Genomic DNA, 15,953 nt, shown 5'->3' with positions numbered 1-15,953 from the left:
AAATGGAGCACAACCGCAAGGGGCCCAGTTGCGGATCCTGACCACGCGGCCACGCCAAGACAGTCCTCCAAAAGACGCGGCGCACTGTGCCCATACTGTGTGCATAGCGGACAGTTGACATATATTGTGAGTGGAAGGAGACAATCATGCGGAGAGCACCAGGGAGATGACTACATTCAGCAGTAATTCACGGTAGCATGATGCAGCTAACTGCGGAGCGCGTCCGGCATACTGAGGCTCTTCGAAGAGCACCCAAGCCGGACCGCCGGGCGCAGATGCACCCAGCGTGGAAACTATCTCCCTGACCGAGGCTCGGAAAACAGTGCTCACAAACATCACAGGTGCAATCCACTTGGGCCTGGACAGGCAGGGACGCCGGCAGTCTTGTGTGAAAATTAATCTGCCACAATCATGTGGAAAATGCAGGCCGTTCTATTCACGGATGGGTATCCCTCAAACGCAGATCAACGCCGCACACACTCCATGTTTTTTGTCTTTTGGGTCCGTTCGTCTCTCATTCGTTTTTTGGTGTCTAGTAGAAGAAGCCAATGATCTTGCCAGCGACGTGCTTGCGACGGGCCTCCTCGTGGTCCATGATACCAGCCGAGGTGGTCAGGATGACGTAGCCGAACTGACGCGCAGGCAGGAGCTTCACAACCCACTTCTCAAGCTCGGCCAGCCGGACGTTGTAGCGCGGAGAGATAACACCGCACTTGTTGAGACTGCAGGTAACCGTCAGCACCGGAAGTTCGAGAGCACACGGAAATCCTCTTGATGCACTTACCGGCCGTTGAGCTGGACAACGATCTTGCCGCTGCGGTGGTTGTCGACCTCCTCGAACTCGCCAATGTAGCCTGAGGAGCAAATTCAGTCAGTTGTTTGTTGCGAAAGATTAAACATTGGACATCATCGGTCAAAGCCTCCGAGAACGTGTAAGACCCTCGCATTGGTGGTTGATTTCTCGGCAACTTAAAGGGCTGCGATCGTGGGGCGGATATGGACCGTCGCCTAGTTATCATGCCGATTTCTAGGGAGCGGAAAGGGGTGCTTGCGAGGGTCTTCCACTTGGGTAGGAGTAGGCTTGTCGCAAGCGTGCTCGAGGCAACGTACCGTGGCGCTGCATGACTTGCAGGAACTTGACAATAACCTTCGACGAGGGCCGGATCAGGACCTGGCGCTTGCCGGCCTTCTCGGCGTTGTTGATGCTGTTGAGGGCATCGTGCAGGACGGAGGTGCGGACCATTTTGGCGGTTGGCGGGTGGTCGAGATGGAGATTCTCAAATCGTCAAACGGAAATGAGGTATCTGCCGGCGTGCCGAAGCGCGTATTTCGTTAGCCTTCCAAGGCCCCGTTGAGCGTGGAGAGTGCCCTCCTTGTCTCCAGAGGGTTCTGCCTGCTCAGTTGCCGATGGGGAGAAGCGTGTCAAGAGACAGCCTCGGCCACACTTGGCCTCAGCCGCCCCATGATTGCTCTCCCCGGCCTTCGCGAAAGGCATCTTCCTGTTGGAAAGTCATTGTCCGGGTGCGAGGGTCTACATACCTCGTAGGTGCCTGCGTCGAGAAGCCGGTGGTGATTGCAAGTGGTTCAGAAAAAGAGCGGTGGTCTGTTTGTCAAAAATTGAGTGAGCTGGGCAGCTGTGGTGGCCCGTGCCCGAGAAAACTTGCCCTAACGCTGAGCGCTGGCTGTGTGCGCTTGCCCCAACACAGACTAGCGCGCCGTGGATTCCTGGCGACCACACAAATTCCAACGAATTTGAGGCATGGGCAATTGGGTGGGGCCAGCAGCCCACACACATTAATCTTGACTTTCGGGCGAGTCGACCTCCGTCCTCCAACACAAAAGCAGAAAATCACCCAGTACTCTTCGAGGATCGTAACCGACAGCTTACCAGCAAACAAAAAGTCAAGATGGTGAGAACCCCCCATTTTCTCTTCCATCTCCCCCTTGCCATCTGCGGCAACGACCGATATTCCCGCTCGGTCGACTCGGCTCAGCACCCACAATCGCTCGACCGTACCTGGGACCCTGGAACAGACCCCGCTAACCATGTCTTGCTTCACCACCCCCTATCTAGTCGGACGTAGAAGAGACCAACGCCCCGGCGGTTGCGGAGGAGGTTGAGGTGTCGGCCGAGGCCGGCAAGGGCCAGATGTCGGTGCTGGACGCGCTCAAGGGCGTGCTGAAGCTGTCGCTGATGCACGACGGCCTGGCGCGCGGCCTGCGCGAGGCGTCCAAGGCGCTGGACCGGAGGCAGGCGCACATGTGCGTGCTCAACGAGTCGTGCGAGGAGGAGGCCTACAAGAAGCTCGTCATCGCCCTCTGCTCCGAGCACAAGATCCCGCTCATCAAGGTGCCCGACGGCAAGCAGCTCGGCGAGTGGGCTGGTCTCTGTGAGTTGCGGCCTGGAGTGATCCTCTGAGAGTTAGGGGGGTGTTGGTCGGTTAGATACGGGACGGCGTGCTGACTTGGGCTGTTTTCCACAGGCGTCCTGGACCGCGAGGGCAACGCCCGCAAGGTTGTCAACTGCTCTTGCGTCGTCGTCAAGGACTGGGGTGAGGAGTCGCAGGAGCGGTCGATCCTGCTCAACTACTTCCAGTCCGAGGCGTAAGGGGGTTCAGTGCTGGCGAGGGTAGCGGTGCTTTCTGCCAGGGAAGGAGCGATGAAATGAGGATATCATAGAGGGTTTCTTTTGACAAGGGGGTTTTCCTCTCTCGGGTCCTGAACCCGATGGCGTCTCCCTCGGGATATTACTCTGGCTCTCACCGGCTGGCATCAACATGGCGGGATACAGGGAGGCCATTTTCACGCGGCTACGCTTTGCATATGGCATGGAAAACTCGGGTCACACAAATCAAGGAAGAAAAAAAAGCGCCTCACGACCACTTGGCACCCCTTTCCATGCATGCGTGTTCTGTTACTTGCGCCCTTCGACCATGATGATGTGATAGCCAAACCCCGTCTTCACCCTCTCGTAGGTCGGCTTGTCGACCGAGCTGGCCGGCAGCTCAAACGCCACCTTCTCGAATGCAGGGTCCAGGTTCCCCTTGGTCTGCCAACCCAGCGAGCCTCCTGCAAGTCGGAAAGACAGGTTAAGCAAGACTGTGTGAGCTCGTCCATGAACCATCGAAAAATATCCGGCGGCATCCAACAACACAAGACAGGGAAAAGATACTTGGGAAACGTACCGCTCTTGGCCTTGTCCTCGGACATCTCCCTCGCCACGGCATCAAACTTCTCGCCGTTTTTCAGCCGCTGCATGGCCTCCTCGCTTTTGCTGAACTTTTCGCACTTTATTTCATTTTCGAAGCGTGGGGTGAGATTGCTGATGCTTAGCATGACTTCTTCACATTGCATACCACACACATCACATCCCATCCCATCACAACCCATCACAGCCCATCACATGCTACCTGGCAGCGGTTGCTGCGGGAGTCGGAAACCACAGGGGAAAAAAGGGACGGACATACGAGGATGTGTCTGACGTTGATGCTCATCGCGCCCTTGACTTTGGTGGTGGATTTGCTCTCACTGCTGGTGCCCTCGGCGTCCGGCTTCGAGCCTTTGCTGCTGCCGCCCTTCTTGGACTTGTCCGCTTTGTTGTCGGCTTTGCCCTTGGCGCCGGCGGCCGCCGGTTTGGCGTCTTTGGATTTGCCCATGGCAAAGCCTGGAGAGAATAAGGGAAGGGGGGTTTGGTCCTGGCCGAGGCTTGGATACTGGGGGTGGAGGAAGTTAATGAGAACCACCCTGCGGGATAGTTGGTCAAGGAAGGTGAGGTTATAGGGTTTGGGTGTTGGTGAGCTTGACTGCTGTGTTGAAGCGAAGCTGTGATGAGAGAGTGTGAGTTGCCCCTCCCACACTGACATCGATTTGGAGTTGTTGAGGGTTGGTGGGTTAGGGTTGAATATGGGAACTGTCACCGACGCCACACCCCTGGTTGTCTTCCTGCCGTATCCTGCCCGTTCCGTTCTCATTTCCTGTTAGTTTCTATCCCTTTGTTTACGTATGACTCTCCGTGGTTGCATCCGCGCTGTAACCCTTTTATGCGTTCTCGAAACAGCTTTGCTTGCGCGGTACTCCAACATTGAATCCATCCCCCTTTTTGAACTGGGGCTCCCCCCTCTTATACAGGCAGATTCTGCGTTTTCCCAGGTCTCTAGGACGTAGAGAGAATCGTTCACCAACATCCCAGCCTCACCTCAGCGCAGCCAGCGTTCCCAGCACATCCTCCAGCGCCTCTTCCAACGCCGGATCCCCCGAGATCTTCCCCTTCAGCTGGTTCGCAATCCCCAGCACGGCGCTAGTCGAATGCACATAGCGCTTTTGCATCCCCGGGTGCGTGTTCGCCAGCAGCGCCGTGACCAGCTGCAGAGCCGCGACCTGGCACTCCTCCACGACAGCCGGCTGCTTGGCCTCGGGCGCGTACCACGCGGCGACCCGGGTGACGAGGTCCATCCAGGCCTCCCGCGGGCCGGGCCGCTCCGACTCGGCGATCTGCAGCAGCACGCGCACGACCTCGATGCCGCGCGCGGCTTCGTTCTCGTCGCTCGCCGCGGAGCTGGCCTCCAGGACAGCCACGAGGTCGTCGGCCAGGGCCTGCCACCCGCCGTTGTCGAGGAACGCGGCGCGGCCTTTCTTCTCGACGATGATGCCCTCGAAGGCGACGAGCACTGGCCGGCGGAAGTCGAGCCTGCCTTGGCTGCTGCTGCTGCTGCTGCTGCTGCTGCTGCGATACAGGTCGATCAGCATGTCGGCCAGGCCGGCGGCCTCCTTCCGCAGGAAGTCGTTGTCGTCCTCGCGCAGCCAGATGGCCAGCGCGCGGACGGCGGCAAGGATGAGCGGGTCGTCGGCGGAGGCGGCGCTGTCGCTCTTGGAGTCCCAGGCGAGGGTGAAGTGGGAGCCGGCGGCGGTGTTGGCGGCGCCGACGCGGGCGTCCGGATGCAGGCCCATGGCGCCGGCGACGGAGGCGTCCCATCGGTCGCGGAGGTACTCGGTTGTGAGGGACATTGTTTCCGAGATGGCCTTGCGGAGTTTGAGGAGGAGGTCCGGGGAGATGACCCAGGGCAGATTGCCGGCGGCGTTGTCGTCCATGGAGCGGACGAGGTAGCCGATGAAGTGGGAGACCACGTTGAAGGCGGAGGCGAGGCGCCGCGAGGTCTCGGCGTAGGAGGGGTTGTTGAGCTGCTCGAGGAGGGTGGGGAGCGTGGCACGCAGGTCGACGAGCAGGAGGTTGATGAGAAGGTAAGAGGAAGGATTATCGGTCTTGTTGCCCTGCTCGGCGAAGAGGAGCTGGGGCGCCGGAGAGGGGTAGGCCTCGAGCAGGGCAGCGCAGACGTTGGTGAAGGCGGCTCGGCCAGCAGCCGTGGGACGGCGGGCTACGAGATCACTAATGAACTGGGCTAGTGATGGTAGCCATTTGGGGTTGGACGGCAAAACCTGGACTTTCTGTGAGTGCATGATTTGGCTGCGGTAATACTCGAGGGGCACACACCTCCGGCTCCAAACGGGGAAGCAAGCTCCCGAGGAAGGCCAGCAGCGTGACGGCATCGGTGCCCTTGAAAGAAGAGACAAGACTGCCGATGGTGGCGTCCATCTTGGATCTCAGTTTGGTTTTGTCCGCCCCGGCTGCTGTGGCATTAAGCCACGCATACAGCAGAGTGTCGAGCACAAGAGGTTGCGAGGACGCCACCTCGGTCAGGGGGCTGATGTCGTCAATGGCTGTGAAAGCTTGGGCGCCGTCTGGATGGCTCACTAGGCTCACCAGCGTCTCTAGTGCCAATCGCGTGGTGTCGTTGGAACTATCTCCTGGTTAGAACCTGCCAAACTGACAAAACCAGCCGAGGAGTTCTTGCAGGGGAGCAGGCGTACCAGTGTAGAAGAGAGGCCACCAGCAGCGGGATGCGTTGGAGTAGTCGGGGGTTCTGCCGCGCATTCTCCGGAAGCAATGCGGCGAATGTATGGAGAATCGACACAGCGATGTCCAGCATGTCGTTGGCGTCCTTACGTGGTGCATCCGGTGCCTTCTGTTGCTTGGACCCGGTTCGCATCAACCGATCCAGAAACTTGGGCGGGATGCTCTCCCAGAGCGCGGCGATGGCATCTTCGTTGCTCCTCAGCTCGGGAGTGTTGTCCAGAACCGACTTGAGCAATGCCAATCCGACGAAGCGAGAAGTGTCGTCCCTTGCGCTGAGCAGCGTCTGGATCTTCTGGACCGACGCGCTGGAGTCCTGCCCCTCGACGGGAGGAGCATTCTCATTCTCATTGGCGCTCATTTTCACAATTCCCTCTCTGCAACACGCTTAGGAGCAGATATGCTACCGGCAAGGCAACATGTTTTCATACTAACTCATTGGTGGCGCCACGCTGCTCGACACTGGCGCAGCGCAGTTCAAAGTCTGACCGAACAGAAGTCAGGCCTGTAACTTCAACTTCCAGGTTATGCTGTCATCCTCCAACGGTGATACACCTGAGCTGCAAGGGTGTCATCGTAGTGGGGCACTCAACCCTGGAACAAACCAGGCACCAGGCCGCAAGTCGCAGGGGCCACGCTCTCAGCCAGTCGCCTGGCGATAAGATAACAACCAGCAAGACCCCCAGCTTCGCGACAGCAACGCAACGACTCGGACCACTTCAAGACGGCCAAGGGTGTGCGCAGCGGGATACCTGCAGATTGCGCGGCGCGCAGATTAGACACATATGACAGTGGGAAATAGAATGGCCGATACACGCACGCCATTCCTGCGCCCGCAATGCCCCCAACCAGCGCAATGAACAACGGCGCCGCCTCGAGTTCGAGTTTGGGGCCGAGTTCAGGGCCATCGTCTGCTAGTCACGGCAATGGCAACCCCTATGACGAACCCCGCTACACACACGACGACGCCGACGCCGACGAGCTCGACCTCCTGGGCGACGACGACGCAACCACCGTCCTCCGCGACGACCCCCTGCAGACCGACCTCTCCTCGCCGCTGACCTTCAAGCGCAAGCAAAAACAGCCCGGCTTCCTCTCCCAGCCCGCACGCCTCCTCAGCTCCCTAACAGGCCGCGCTCTCAACTCCTCGCACAACGCTGCCCGAAGCACTCCCAACCTCCCCCCATCCCCACCACCACCACCACCCCTCACCGGCGCCAGCACACGCCTCGACCCCCTCAGCCCCACAAAAGACCCTTCCAGCTCGGCGCCCCACCCGCACGACTGGTACGCCGAAGGCCCCGGCCGGCGCGTGGGCTACGAGGACTTGACCGCGATCGACTGGATCTTCGAGTACACCAAGGAGCGACAGCGGCAGCGGGCCCTTCGCGCCGCCACCACCACCACCTTCCCCCCAAACGGCAGCAGCAGCGGCAGCGGCAGCGGCAGCGCGGCGCTGCAGCAGCTGCTGGGCTACGCGCAGCGCCTGCTCGACGCCAGCCAGGTGTGGGTCGTGCTGCTGCTGACGGGGCTGGCGGTGGGCGCGCTGGCGGCGGCGATCGACGTCGCGACCGACTGGCTGGGGGACGTCAAGGACGGGTTCTGCAGCAGCGCGGTGGACGGCGGCCGGTTCTACCTCAGCAGGTCCGCCTGCTGCTTTGGCTACGAGGAGAGCAGTCACTGTCGCGGGTGGCGGCGGTGGGGGGTTGCGTTGCTGGGTAGGGCCGAGGGGGGCGGCGTGTGGGTGGTGGAGTATGTGGTGTATTTGGTTTTGGCGGTAGGTATTGCACTTGGCAAGCATGTTGCGGGGGAGATCAGGGGAGGGGTGTGTTGGTTGATGGGCTGATTTGACTGATTTTGTTGCAGGTTGCGTTCGCCCTGTCGGCGGCCGTGCTGGTCAAGGAGTATGCCATCTACGCCAAGCACAGCGGTATCCCTGAGATCAAGACGGTGTTGGGAGGCTTTGTGATCCGGAGGTTTCTGGGGGTATGGACCTTGATCACGAAGTCACTGGGCTTGGTAGGTCACACTCACAACGGGTATACTGTTGCGGTTGTGTCCCTACTTGCTGACTCGGACCAGGTTCTGGCGGTGGGATCGGGGATGTGGCTAGGCAAGGAGGGCCCCCTGGTCCATGTTGCCTGCTGCTGTGCGAACCTATTCATAAAGCTGTTCTCGAACATTAACAATAACGAGGGTAGGTCGTCGTCGACGCAGTTTGTCAGGAGTTCAGGGCCTGACCTTTTGCAGCTCGGAAGAGGGAGGTCTTCTCAGCAGCCGCCGCCTCTGGCATCTCGGTCGCCTTCGGGTCGCCCATCGGTGGTGTGCTCTTCTCGCTCGAGGTAGGCAATTTGCAACAACCCCCTGCCACGGGGCCACACCGCAATGCTGACTTCTACAACAGCAACTGTCCTACTACTTCCCCGATAAGACCATGTGGCAGAGCTTTGTATGCGCCATGACCGCCGCTGTGGTGCTGCAGGCGTTCGACCCCTTCCGATCGGGCAAGCTGGTCATGTACCAGGTGACATACGACTCGCACTGGCACGGCTTCGAGCTCGTTCCGTTCGTCATCCTGGGCATCCTCGGCGGCATCTACGGCGGGCTGTTTATCAAGGCCAACATGAAGGTGGCCAAGTGGAGGAAATCGACCGCCTGGCTGCCCGGGCCGGTCGTTCAAGTTGTCATCGTGGCCAGCCTGACGGCTCTCATCAACTACCCGAACCACTACATGCGGGCCCAGTCGTCCGAGCTGGTGTCCAACCTGTTCACGGAATGCTCGAAGCTGGTCGACGACCAGTTCGGGCTCTGTAAGACGGGCGCCGCCTCGGCCGGCACCGTCGTCCTGCTCATCTTCGCCGCCCTGCTGGGCTTCTGCCTCGCCGCCATCACGTTCGGGCTGCAGATCCCCGCGGGCATCATCCTGCCGTCCATGGCCATCGGCGCGCTCACGGGGCGCGCGGTTGGCATCGTGGTGGAGATCTGGCAGCACAACCACCCGGGCTTCATCGCCTTCCGCTCGTGCGAGCCCGACATCCCCTGCATCACGCCGGGCACGTACGCCATCATCGGCGCGGCAGCGGCGCTCGCGGGCGTCACGCGCATGACCGTCTCCATCGTGGTCATCATGTTCGAGCTGACGGGCGCGCTGACCTACGTGCTGCCCATCATGGTGGCCGTGATGGTGTCCAAGTGGGTGGGCGACGCCTTCTCGCGGCGCGGCATCTACGAGTCCTGGATCCACCTCAACGAGTACCCGTTCCTGGACAACTCGGAGGAGACGACCACGTCAGTGCCGGACATGCCGGCGGCGCAGGTCATGACGCGCGTCGAGGACCTGGTGGTGCTGACGGCGACGGGCCACACCATCGCCTCGCTGTCGGCCGTGCTCGCCGCGCACCCCTACCGCGGCTTCCCCGTCGTCTCGGACCCGCGCGACGCCATCCTGCTCGGCTACATCTCGCGCGCCGAGCTCGCCTACGCCCTGCACGCCGCCACCCAGCCGCCGCGCTGCCTGCCGCCCGACGACACCGAGGCCTTCTTCGCCCACCAGCCCCTCGCCGACCCCCGCACCACCCTCGACCTGCGCCCCTGGATGGACCAGACCCCGCTCACCCTGCCCAGCGGCTGCCGCCTGCACCTGGCCCTGAGCTACTTCCAGAAGCTCGGGCTCCGGTACGTGCTGTTTGTGGACCGCGGCGCGCTGCAGGGCTTGTTGACGAAGAAGGATGTGTGGTATGTGCTGAACGGGGCCGAGGAGACGAGGCGGACGAGCGGGATGGCGGGGGGCGGCGGCGGCGGCGCTGGTGAAGCGGGAAGGGTTGGCGGATTGGGAGGAGACTTGCAGACGGGCATTGCCAGGGAGCACGGCGATGGGGAGAGCGCGGGCCTGCTGGGGGCCGTGGGGCTGGCCGACGAGGCCGAGATGGCGAGTCCGGTGGTCGATGGCGAGAGCATATTGTAGCACATAGGTAGCGTGTCTAGATGTCGACGTTTTCGCATGCTGTGTGCTGTCACAATGTTTTCCTGCCTGTAGCGTGGTTCTGTCTGTGTGGAACTTGCCCTCAGGGGCTCGGCTATTGCCAGCTGCCGGCCAGTGCCCTGGACGCTGCGTCACCGGTGCTAGGTGTCCGTCCAACTCGGTTGGCGTCCCAGGGACTGTCCGCTACTCATTCTCGCGCGGCCCACGGTCCCCCTGGTTTATGCCCTGTCCTGTGATGAACCGGGAGTGAGTGGTCTTCACATATCCTCCGCTCCCAGTACAGTGCACTGTGCCTTTTGTTCAGAGCGGTGGCTCGAGTGGATCCGGACATTACCCACATCCAGTTGCCAACTCACTCACCCGAGTTCAACTCATTCAGCTCAGTTCAGCAGACACCTTCACCCACGGTCGTCCTTCCAACAGCATCCCGGCCGATGGTGCACTGCTTGGACTCTGCGAAGTCCACTTCTTAAACACTTATGCTCTTCCAAATGTATGGAGCCTCGCCATGTCGGGATACAAGGAAATTCTCAAGCATGGATGGCACCCCGAGAAGGACGGGATGACCCTTAAGGGGCAGCTGGTATGTTGAGTCCGGGCCCGGCCAGCCATTTCTGCACAACATGCTAATATCCTTCCAGAAAAGCTTAGTCGGGCGTGGCGACGACGTATGTACTCGTTTTGTTTATCTGCGCTCTCATTCACACCAGAGCCGTTAACCACAAGCCTTGCGCCAGACCCGGCGCAACCCCTACCACGTCGCCGCTCCTCTGTCATCCCTGCGCGATCCCTCCAGCTTTGGCCCGCCGCCCAAACGGAAACCTAATGCATCCCCCGGAGCAGCCAGCCCGGCAAGCTCCTCCTCTCCAGCCTCCCAGACCGGCCCGAGTGCCCCGCCACGGCCTGCGCCCGAGCCGTCCGCCAACGAGCCAGCGCCTCCTCCGAAACCTTGGCGTCTAGACACGACCGGCCTGTCCACTGCACACCTACCGCCGCCCCCCACAAGGCGAGACGGGCCCGCTGACATCCGCCCATCGCCCCCGCCGCGGCCGCCAGCAGGCACCGTCCCAGTTCCCACAGCGGATTCCGCCGCCGGGCGGCCCGCCCAGCCTCCAACCCTCCCTCCCCGCCTCCCTCCGCGGCAATCCTCATCCCCCTCCCCGGCCCTACCAGCCCGCACCACCTCTGCTCCCTCCCCCGGCCCCACTCCTTCTGCCCCAACCCCAGCCCCGGGCCCAGAACAAGGCTATCTCAACCCCTCGGCCATCAACCGCCTCACTGCCGCGGGCGTGTCCGTTCCCGGCCTCGGCATCGGCGTCGGCCATGGGCCGGGCAGCAGCAGCACCGCTGCCTCCTCTTTCTCCTCCTCCTCCTCAACACCGCCGCCGCCACCGCCGCCACAGCCGGTTCGTTCGCCTGGACTGTCTTCTTCTTCTTCTTCTTCTTCTCCCAGGGCAGGGGCGGCAGGGGCGGCAGGGGCAGGGGCGGCGGCGATGGCGATGGCGGCGGCTGCTAAGAAAAAGCCGCCGCCGCCGCCGATACCTCCTAAAAAGAAGGTGGGGATCGGCATGGTGAGCGGGGGTGCTGCGGGCAGCGGTGATGATGATGGGCATGGTCGGGTTGGTAGGATCGGGCAAGAGCGGGAACGTACAGGTATGGGGCAGGACGAGCCGCCGCCGCCGCCGGTTCCTTTGGCGACGAGGCCGCGGTTTTAGTTTGGCTTGGGTGTTCTGCCTTCCTGCCTGCTTGCCTGCTTACCTTGCTGGTTTCTGGATCCGCTAGGGGAGCGAGCACAGGGGAGCAGTGGGGGAATGGTGGGTAAACCGGTGAGTGAGGGTGATGATATACGCAAGAACAGTACGGCAACACTCGGGGCGGCATAAACAAGGCTCCACAAGAGGACTGCAGTCAAACACCGGGGCGACAACGTTCAAGGATGTTGACGCGAATAGCAACGCGCCGTGTCTTTGCGAGGGGGACAGTTCAGGGCATGAGTGCAGGTGTCGGGTCTCCAAAAAAGCAGCAAGGCTTTTTCTTCCGTGGCCACTGCTGGTATACACGGAATCCTCCGCGCCCTTTAAACCTTCATCTCCTTCAGGCCGTCCTTCCAGATAACGACATACGGTGTCGTGCCGTCCTCACGGTAGTTGAGGAGAACGACCCTGCGCCAGTTAGACACATGCATGCGAAAACAAAAGTGAGGATGGTGCACTGGCGCAGGGAAAAAACGACTCACATTCCGTCGGGATTCATCGACTCGCCCGTGTAGAACTCCCAGTCCTTGAAGTTGGCAATAATTTTCTTGGCGTAGGCCCCCGCCTTGGTCTCGAAGTCCTTGACCTCCTCCTCGGACTTGCCAGCCTCCTGGAGCTTGGTCTTGAGGGTCTTCATGTAGCCTGTGCGCGGGAGAGAAAGCAAAAGATGTCAGTGTTCGGCTGCACACCGTGAAAACCCCCCGAACCGCGGTAGGGATGCGTTGACTTTACCCTTCAGGTAGGCCAGGTAACCCTTCTTGTCGAAGGACGTGCTCTGGAGCCGGAACGAGTGGACGACGTTGTTGACCCTGATAGCCTGGTCCTCGACGACCTCCTCGGCCTCCTCGGCGGACGCGTTGGCGCCGATGTCTGGGAGCGACCTGTTAGCAGCCGCTCTGGTGAAATTGCTCCTCGCGCCGGGGCCGACGAGCGTTTCCGAACCGGCGGGCGGCGGAGTAAGGCGGGGAGCAGGGGCGCGTGTGTGGGTTTGTGTACGCACCGACTTCGACGGCGCCCTCGGTGATCATGGCACAGTCAACCTCGTAGACGATCCCGTCGACCTCCTTGAGGTCGTACGAGTCCGAGATGATCTCGTCGTCGGTGATAATGTCCTAGTTGGAGAGCGAGCCGAGTTCGCGTCAGCGCATTGCACTGTGCCGCTGCTGCACACCTTGTAGGACAGCAGCACTGCCGGCCGTGCTCGTGCGCTGACTCACCTTGTAGATGATCATCTTGAAAGCTGGCTTGTTTATCGAGGGAAACGGAGGAAAGATTGTGTCGACAAGGCGCCTGCAAGAGAGTGTGGGTTTCGGGTGCCGCAGTGGGAAAAAATTGAGCGGGGGCAAAGGTCAAGGAGGGGTAGGCGGGGCAGATTTTCAGGCGGCAGTATTCATAGCTTGATGTTCGTACGTTACCATTACCTGCTCCCACGGAGCGAATCATGACGGTGGCCCAGGCAATTTACAAGCAAAAGTCAAATCAAAGTCGGGTGTTTTTTGCATCTCACAACGTATTGATTACCTACCTAGGTTTTGTGTTAACTTCCCTCTTCCCATCTCTGGTCTTATCAGCAGTTTGACAGTTATGTGATGACGGGTTGAACTTTTTCCTTCTGATTGTCTCCTGACGTGAAAACCGCCGAGACGGGTGTGGGGGTAGTTTTACAGCCTTCATTTACACTAGGCAGCGACCCAGCGCAAATAAGGTTGACTTCAATGTTGTCAGGTTGCTGAATGTTCTCTGGGCCAACCACTGTTGGGCAGAGGTGCCGGTATGGCTCATGCACCGAGTAGGAACGGAATCTAGGTTACTAACCCTAACCCACCTCAGGAGTGTTATCTGATCTTAATCCTAACCCTCGGGCCCAAGTGGTTGTGGGGCCAGGGCCGGGGTCTTTGTGCATGAACGGGTCCCTCCCGTCACGGGCTTTTGCACCCCTGCTGCTCCTTTTAGCTATCTCAGGAAACAAAGATCTGGAGGCGGCCTGATGCGATGGCATGGCAAGCTGTGAACAGCCCGCAATTGGAATTCGTTCGTCACCATACTTGGTAGCTGCTCAGACGAGCCGTTCGTGGGAATGCACTTGTAGTCACGCGTGAGCTGTCCAATTCTCGGCCGGCGTGGTGCCATCAGTAGCATCAGTGGCCAGACTCCTTGACCACCGGAAATTGGGCCTTGGGCCCGCCCTGGATGTTGCAGCGCCGGGTTTGCCCTTCAGGAACCGCTGCGGCCTGCTCGGGACCCGACTGCCGCCTTCTCCCTCTCCACAGCCAAGCGAATCCATTCTCTTTTTCATATCGCTACTCCAGCATCTCTGTGCCACTCCTTCTGTCTCCTTGCAGTGATCGCCCGGTTCTTGTTGTGCTTGATTGACTGACTGACTAATCGACTTTGCCACTGACGCAAGCAGCGATCTCTTCGTCTCTTCGCTCCTTTTTCGCGCGTCTGCAGTTCCCCGACTTGATCAACGACGTGCTCGACGCGCACTCGGCAAACCACCTCGGTTGCACCATGGCGAACGCAACCGTGGCGTCCGGCCTCCCCCCGTTGCCGGCTTACGAGGTCCGGCCGATGCCCGATCTTCTGCCATTCGTCTCCGACTTCTGGCTGTCGCTCCTCCTCCCGCCGATCGCCTACTGGGTCGTGTCAATGTTCTTCCACATCATCGACATCTACGACCTCTTCCCGCAGTACCGCCTGCACACGCCCGAGGAGATCACGCAGCGCAATCTGGCGACGCGCTACGAGGTGGCGCGCGATGTCCTCATCCAACAGGCCATCCAGATCGCCTGCTCCATCGTCCTCACGTTGACGGAGCCGGGGCAAACTACGGGAACGCAAGAATATGACGTCGCGGTCTGGGCGACCCGCATCCGGCTGGCACAGCGAGCGCTACCCTCGATCCTCGGCACGCTCGGGCTCAACGCCGCGGCCATCTCTAAGAACATGGCGGCCTCGCACCCGCTGCTGGCGGGGGCACTGGCGGGCGGTCACTACCCATTCCTTACCACGACCCTCGACGACGACGCCGGCACCGCTGTGCCCGCCTTTGCAACGTGGGAGCTGCTGGTCGCCAAGGCCATCTACTGGGTCCTGATTCCCGCCTTCCAGCTCTGGCTTGCCGCTTGCGTCCTCGACACCTGGCAGTACTTCTGGCACCGGGGGATGCACATGAACAAGTGGATGTACAGTACGTTTCCCCCGCCTCCCCTTCCCCCCCTCCCTCACCCCCCTTCCCATGCCCGACACGCTTGCCCCCTTCCTTCTCAGACCAGCTAACCAACACACCACCCTCCCCCTTCCGCAGCGCACTGGCACTCGCGCCACCACCGCCTGTACGTGCCGTACGCCTACGGCGCGCTCTACAACCACCCGGTCGAGGGCCTCCTGCTGGACACGCTCGGCGCGGGGGTCGCGTACAAGGCGGCCGGGCTCACGCAACGGCTCGGCTTGGTCTTCTTCGTCGGCAGCACCATCAAGACGGTCGACGACCACTGCGGGTACGCGCTGCCGTGGGACCCGCTGCAGCACATAACGAGCAACAACGCGGCGTACCACGACATCCACCACCAGAGCTGGGGCATCAAGACCAACTTCTCTCAGCCCTTCTTCACCCTCTGGGACCGCGTGCTCGGGACGCGGTGGAAGGGCGACACGAAACTGCGGTACGAGCGGGCGAGGACGCGAGCGGCGGATAAGGACAAGGCGGGGAACGGTGTTGCGAACGGCGCGGCGAAGGAAGAATAAGATATTTAAGGAGGTCCGGCTTTCGCTTGGGTTTGGGCTTGGCGCGTTTGGGTACATGAGATTTGAGCTGCCGGCTTGCAACGCACACACACGCACCTCCCTCGGCCCCCACCTGCCTCCCCCCCCCCCCCCCCAACACACACACACAAAAACACACACACACACACACCAACACAACCTTTCCTTCCCGGACATTACGCTGGGCGGGGTGGGTGATACATCCGAGGATGCCAGGTCGTCAAGCGGATGGTCACAAAGGGGATGGTTTTGGGGGGAACGCCACGCCCACGTCCTCGGCCTCTTTTGGATCTGTTATATCCGGAGCGAAGCGGTTATCTCTCGGGCCATCCGGGCTCAGCAGACGGCGTGTCACCGCCACGGAGGCTGGTGCGGCGGCGACGGAATGGGAACGGGAACAGGAACCGGAACGCATAATCGGCATGTGTACAAAAAGAGATTCTCACCACTCGATGACTTGATCTGGGGAAAGTGGAAGAGGGGGAGGGAAGGTTACGAGGATATGTATAACTCATGCTGTCTTTTTTAGCAGCGCACTCCACGC

At 60.8% G+C, this 15,953-nt stretch overlaps 7 protein-coding genes across 7 annotated transcripts; 3 read left to right on the top strand and 4 right to left on the bottom strand.

The window, feature by feature from the left end:
* Positions 1-273: 273 nt before the first annotated feature.
* Positions 274-1,682, bottom strand: THITE_2119938 (40S ribosomal protein S22). Its single transcript, XM_003655765.1, has 4 exons — positions 1,540-1,682; positions 1,111-1,304; positions 785-854; positions 274-722 (listed from the first exon to the last, which is right to left on the bottom strand). The coding sequence occupies exons 2-4, from the start codon at positions 1,241-1,243 to the stop codon at positions 533-535; spliced, it is 393 nt and encodes a 130-aa protein (XP_003655813.1). The 5' UTR covers positions 1,244-1,304; positions 1,540-1,682; the 3' UTR covers positions 274-532.
* Positions 1,683-2,149: 467 nt separating this feature from the next.
* Positions 2,150-2,608, top strand: THITE_2052808 (40S ribosomal protein S12; the record flags this gene model as incomplete). Its single annotated transcript, XM_003655764.1, has 2 exons — positions 2,150-2,390; positions 2,484-2,608. 2 exons carry the CDS (start codon positions 2,150-2,152, stop codon positions 2,606-2,608), a joined length of 366 nt encoding a protein of 121 aa, XP_003655812.1.
* A 306-nt stretch (positions 2,609-2,914) lies between these two features.
* THITE_2013434 (uncharacterized protein) lies at positions 2,915-3,578 on the bottom strand (the record flags this gene model as incomplete). The annotated part of the gene is made up of 3 exons (XM_003655763.2): positions 2,915-3,069; positions 3,186-3,288; positions 3,468-3,578. Coding segments are annotated over 3 exons (369 nt in total), but the record flags the coding sequence as incomplete, so codon positions are not given.
* A 503-nt stretch (positions 3,579-4,081) lies between these two features.
* On the bottom strand, positions 4,082-6,494 carry THITE_2119928 (uncharacterized protein). The gene is made up of 3 exons (XM_003655762.1): positions 5,866-6,494; positions 5,489-5,795; positions 4,082-5,433 (listed from the first exon to the last, which is right to left on the bottom strand). The coding sequence occupies exons 1-3, from the start codon at positions 6,267-6,269 to the stop codon at positions 4,192-4,194; spliced, it is 1,953 nt and encodes a 650-aa protein (XP_003655810.1). The 5' UTR covers positions 6,270-6,494; the 3' UTR covers positions 4,082-4,191.
* A 73-nt stretch (positions 6,495-6,567) lies between these two features.
* Positions 6,568-10,021, top strand: THITE_2119927 (uncharacterized protein). The gene is made up of 5 exons (XM_003655761.1): positions 6,568-7,685; positions 7,775-7,927; positions 7,991-8,105; positions 8,159-8,250; positions 8,313-10,021. The coding sequence occupies exons 1-5, from the start codon at positions 6,747-6,749 to the stop codon at positions 9,870-9,872; spliced, it is 2,859 nt and encodes a 952-aa protein (XP_003655809.1). The 5' UTR covers positions 6,568-6,746; the 3' UTR covers positions 9,873-10,021.
* A 1,643-nt stretch (positions 10,022-11,664) lies between these two features.
* On the bottom strand, positions 11,665-13,142 carry THITE_2119921 (uncharacterized protein). The gene is made up of 6 exons (XM_003655760.1): positions 13,055-13,142; positions 12,862-12,934; positions 12,645-12,756; positions 12,377-12,514; positions 12,127-12,286; positions 11,665-12,052 (listed from the first exon to the last, which is right to left on the bottom strand). The coding sequence occupies exons 2-6, from the start codon at positions 12,874-12,876 to the stop codon at positions 11,968-11,970; spliced, it is 510 nt and encodes a 169-aa protein (XP_003655808.1). The 5' UTR covers positions 12,877-12,934; positions 13,055-13,142; the 3' UTR covers positions 11,665-11,967.
* A 1,013-nt stretch (positions 13,143-14,155) lies between these two features.
* Positions 14,156-15,522, top strand: THITE_2151508 (uncharacterized protein; the record flags this gene model as incomplete). Its single annotated transcript, XM_003655759.1, has 2 exons — positions 14,156-14,834; positions 14,952-15,522. 2 exons carry the CDS (start codon positions 14,156-14,158, stop codon positions 15,389-15,391), a joined length of 1,119 nt encoding a protein of 372 aa, XP_003655807.1. The 3' UTR covers positions 15,392-15,522.
* Positions 15,523-15,953: the final 431 nt, after the last annotated feature.

The sequence above is a fragment of the Thermothielavioides terrestris genome, chromosome 4 (genome assembly GCF_000226115.1).
Source record: "Thermothielavioides terrestris NRRL 8126 chromosome 4, complete sequence".
Classification (NCBI taxonomy): Eukaryota; Fungi; Ascomycota; class Sordariomycetes; order Sordariales; family Chaetomiaceae; genus Thermothielavioides; species Thermothielavioides terrestris.
Note: the sequence above shows the minus strand (reverse complement) of the source record. Positions and strands in the feature narration are given on the sequence as shown.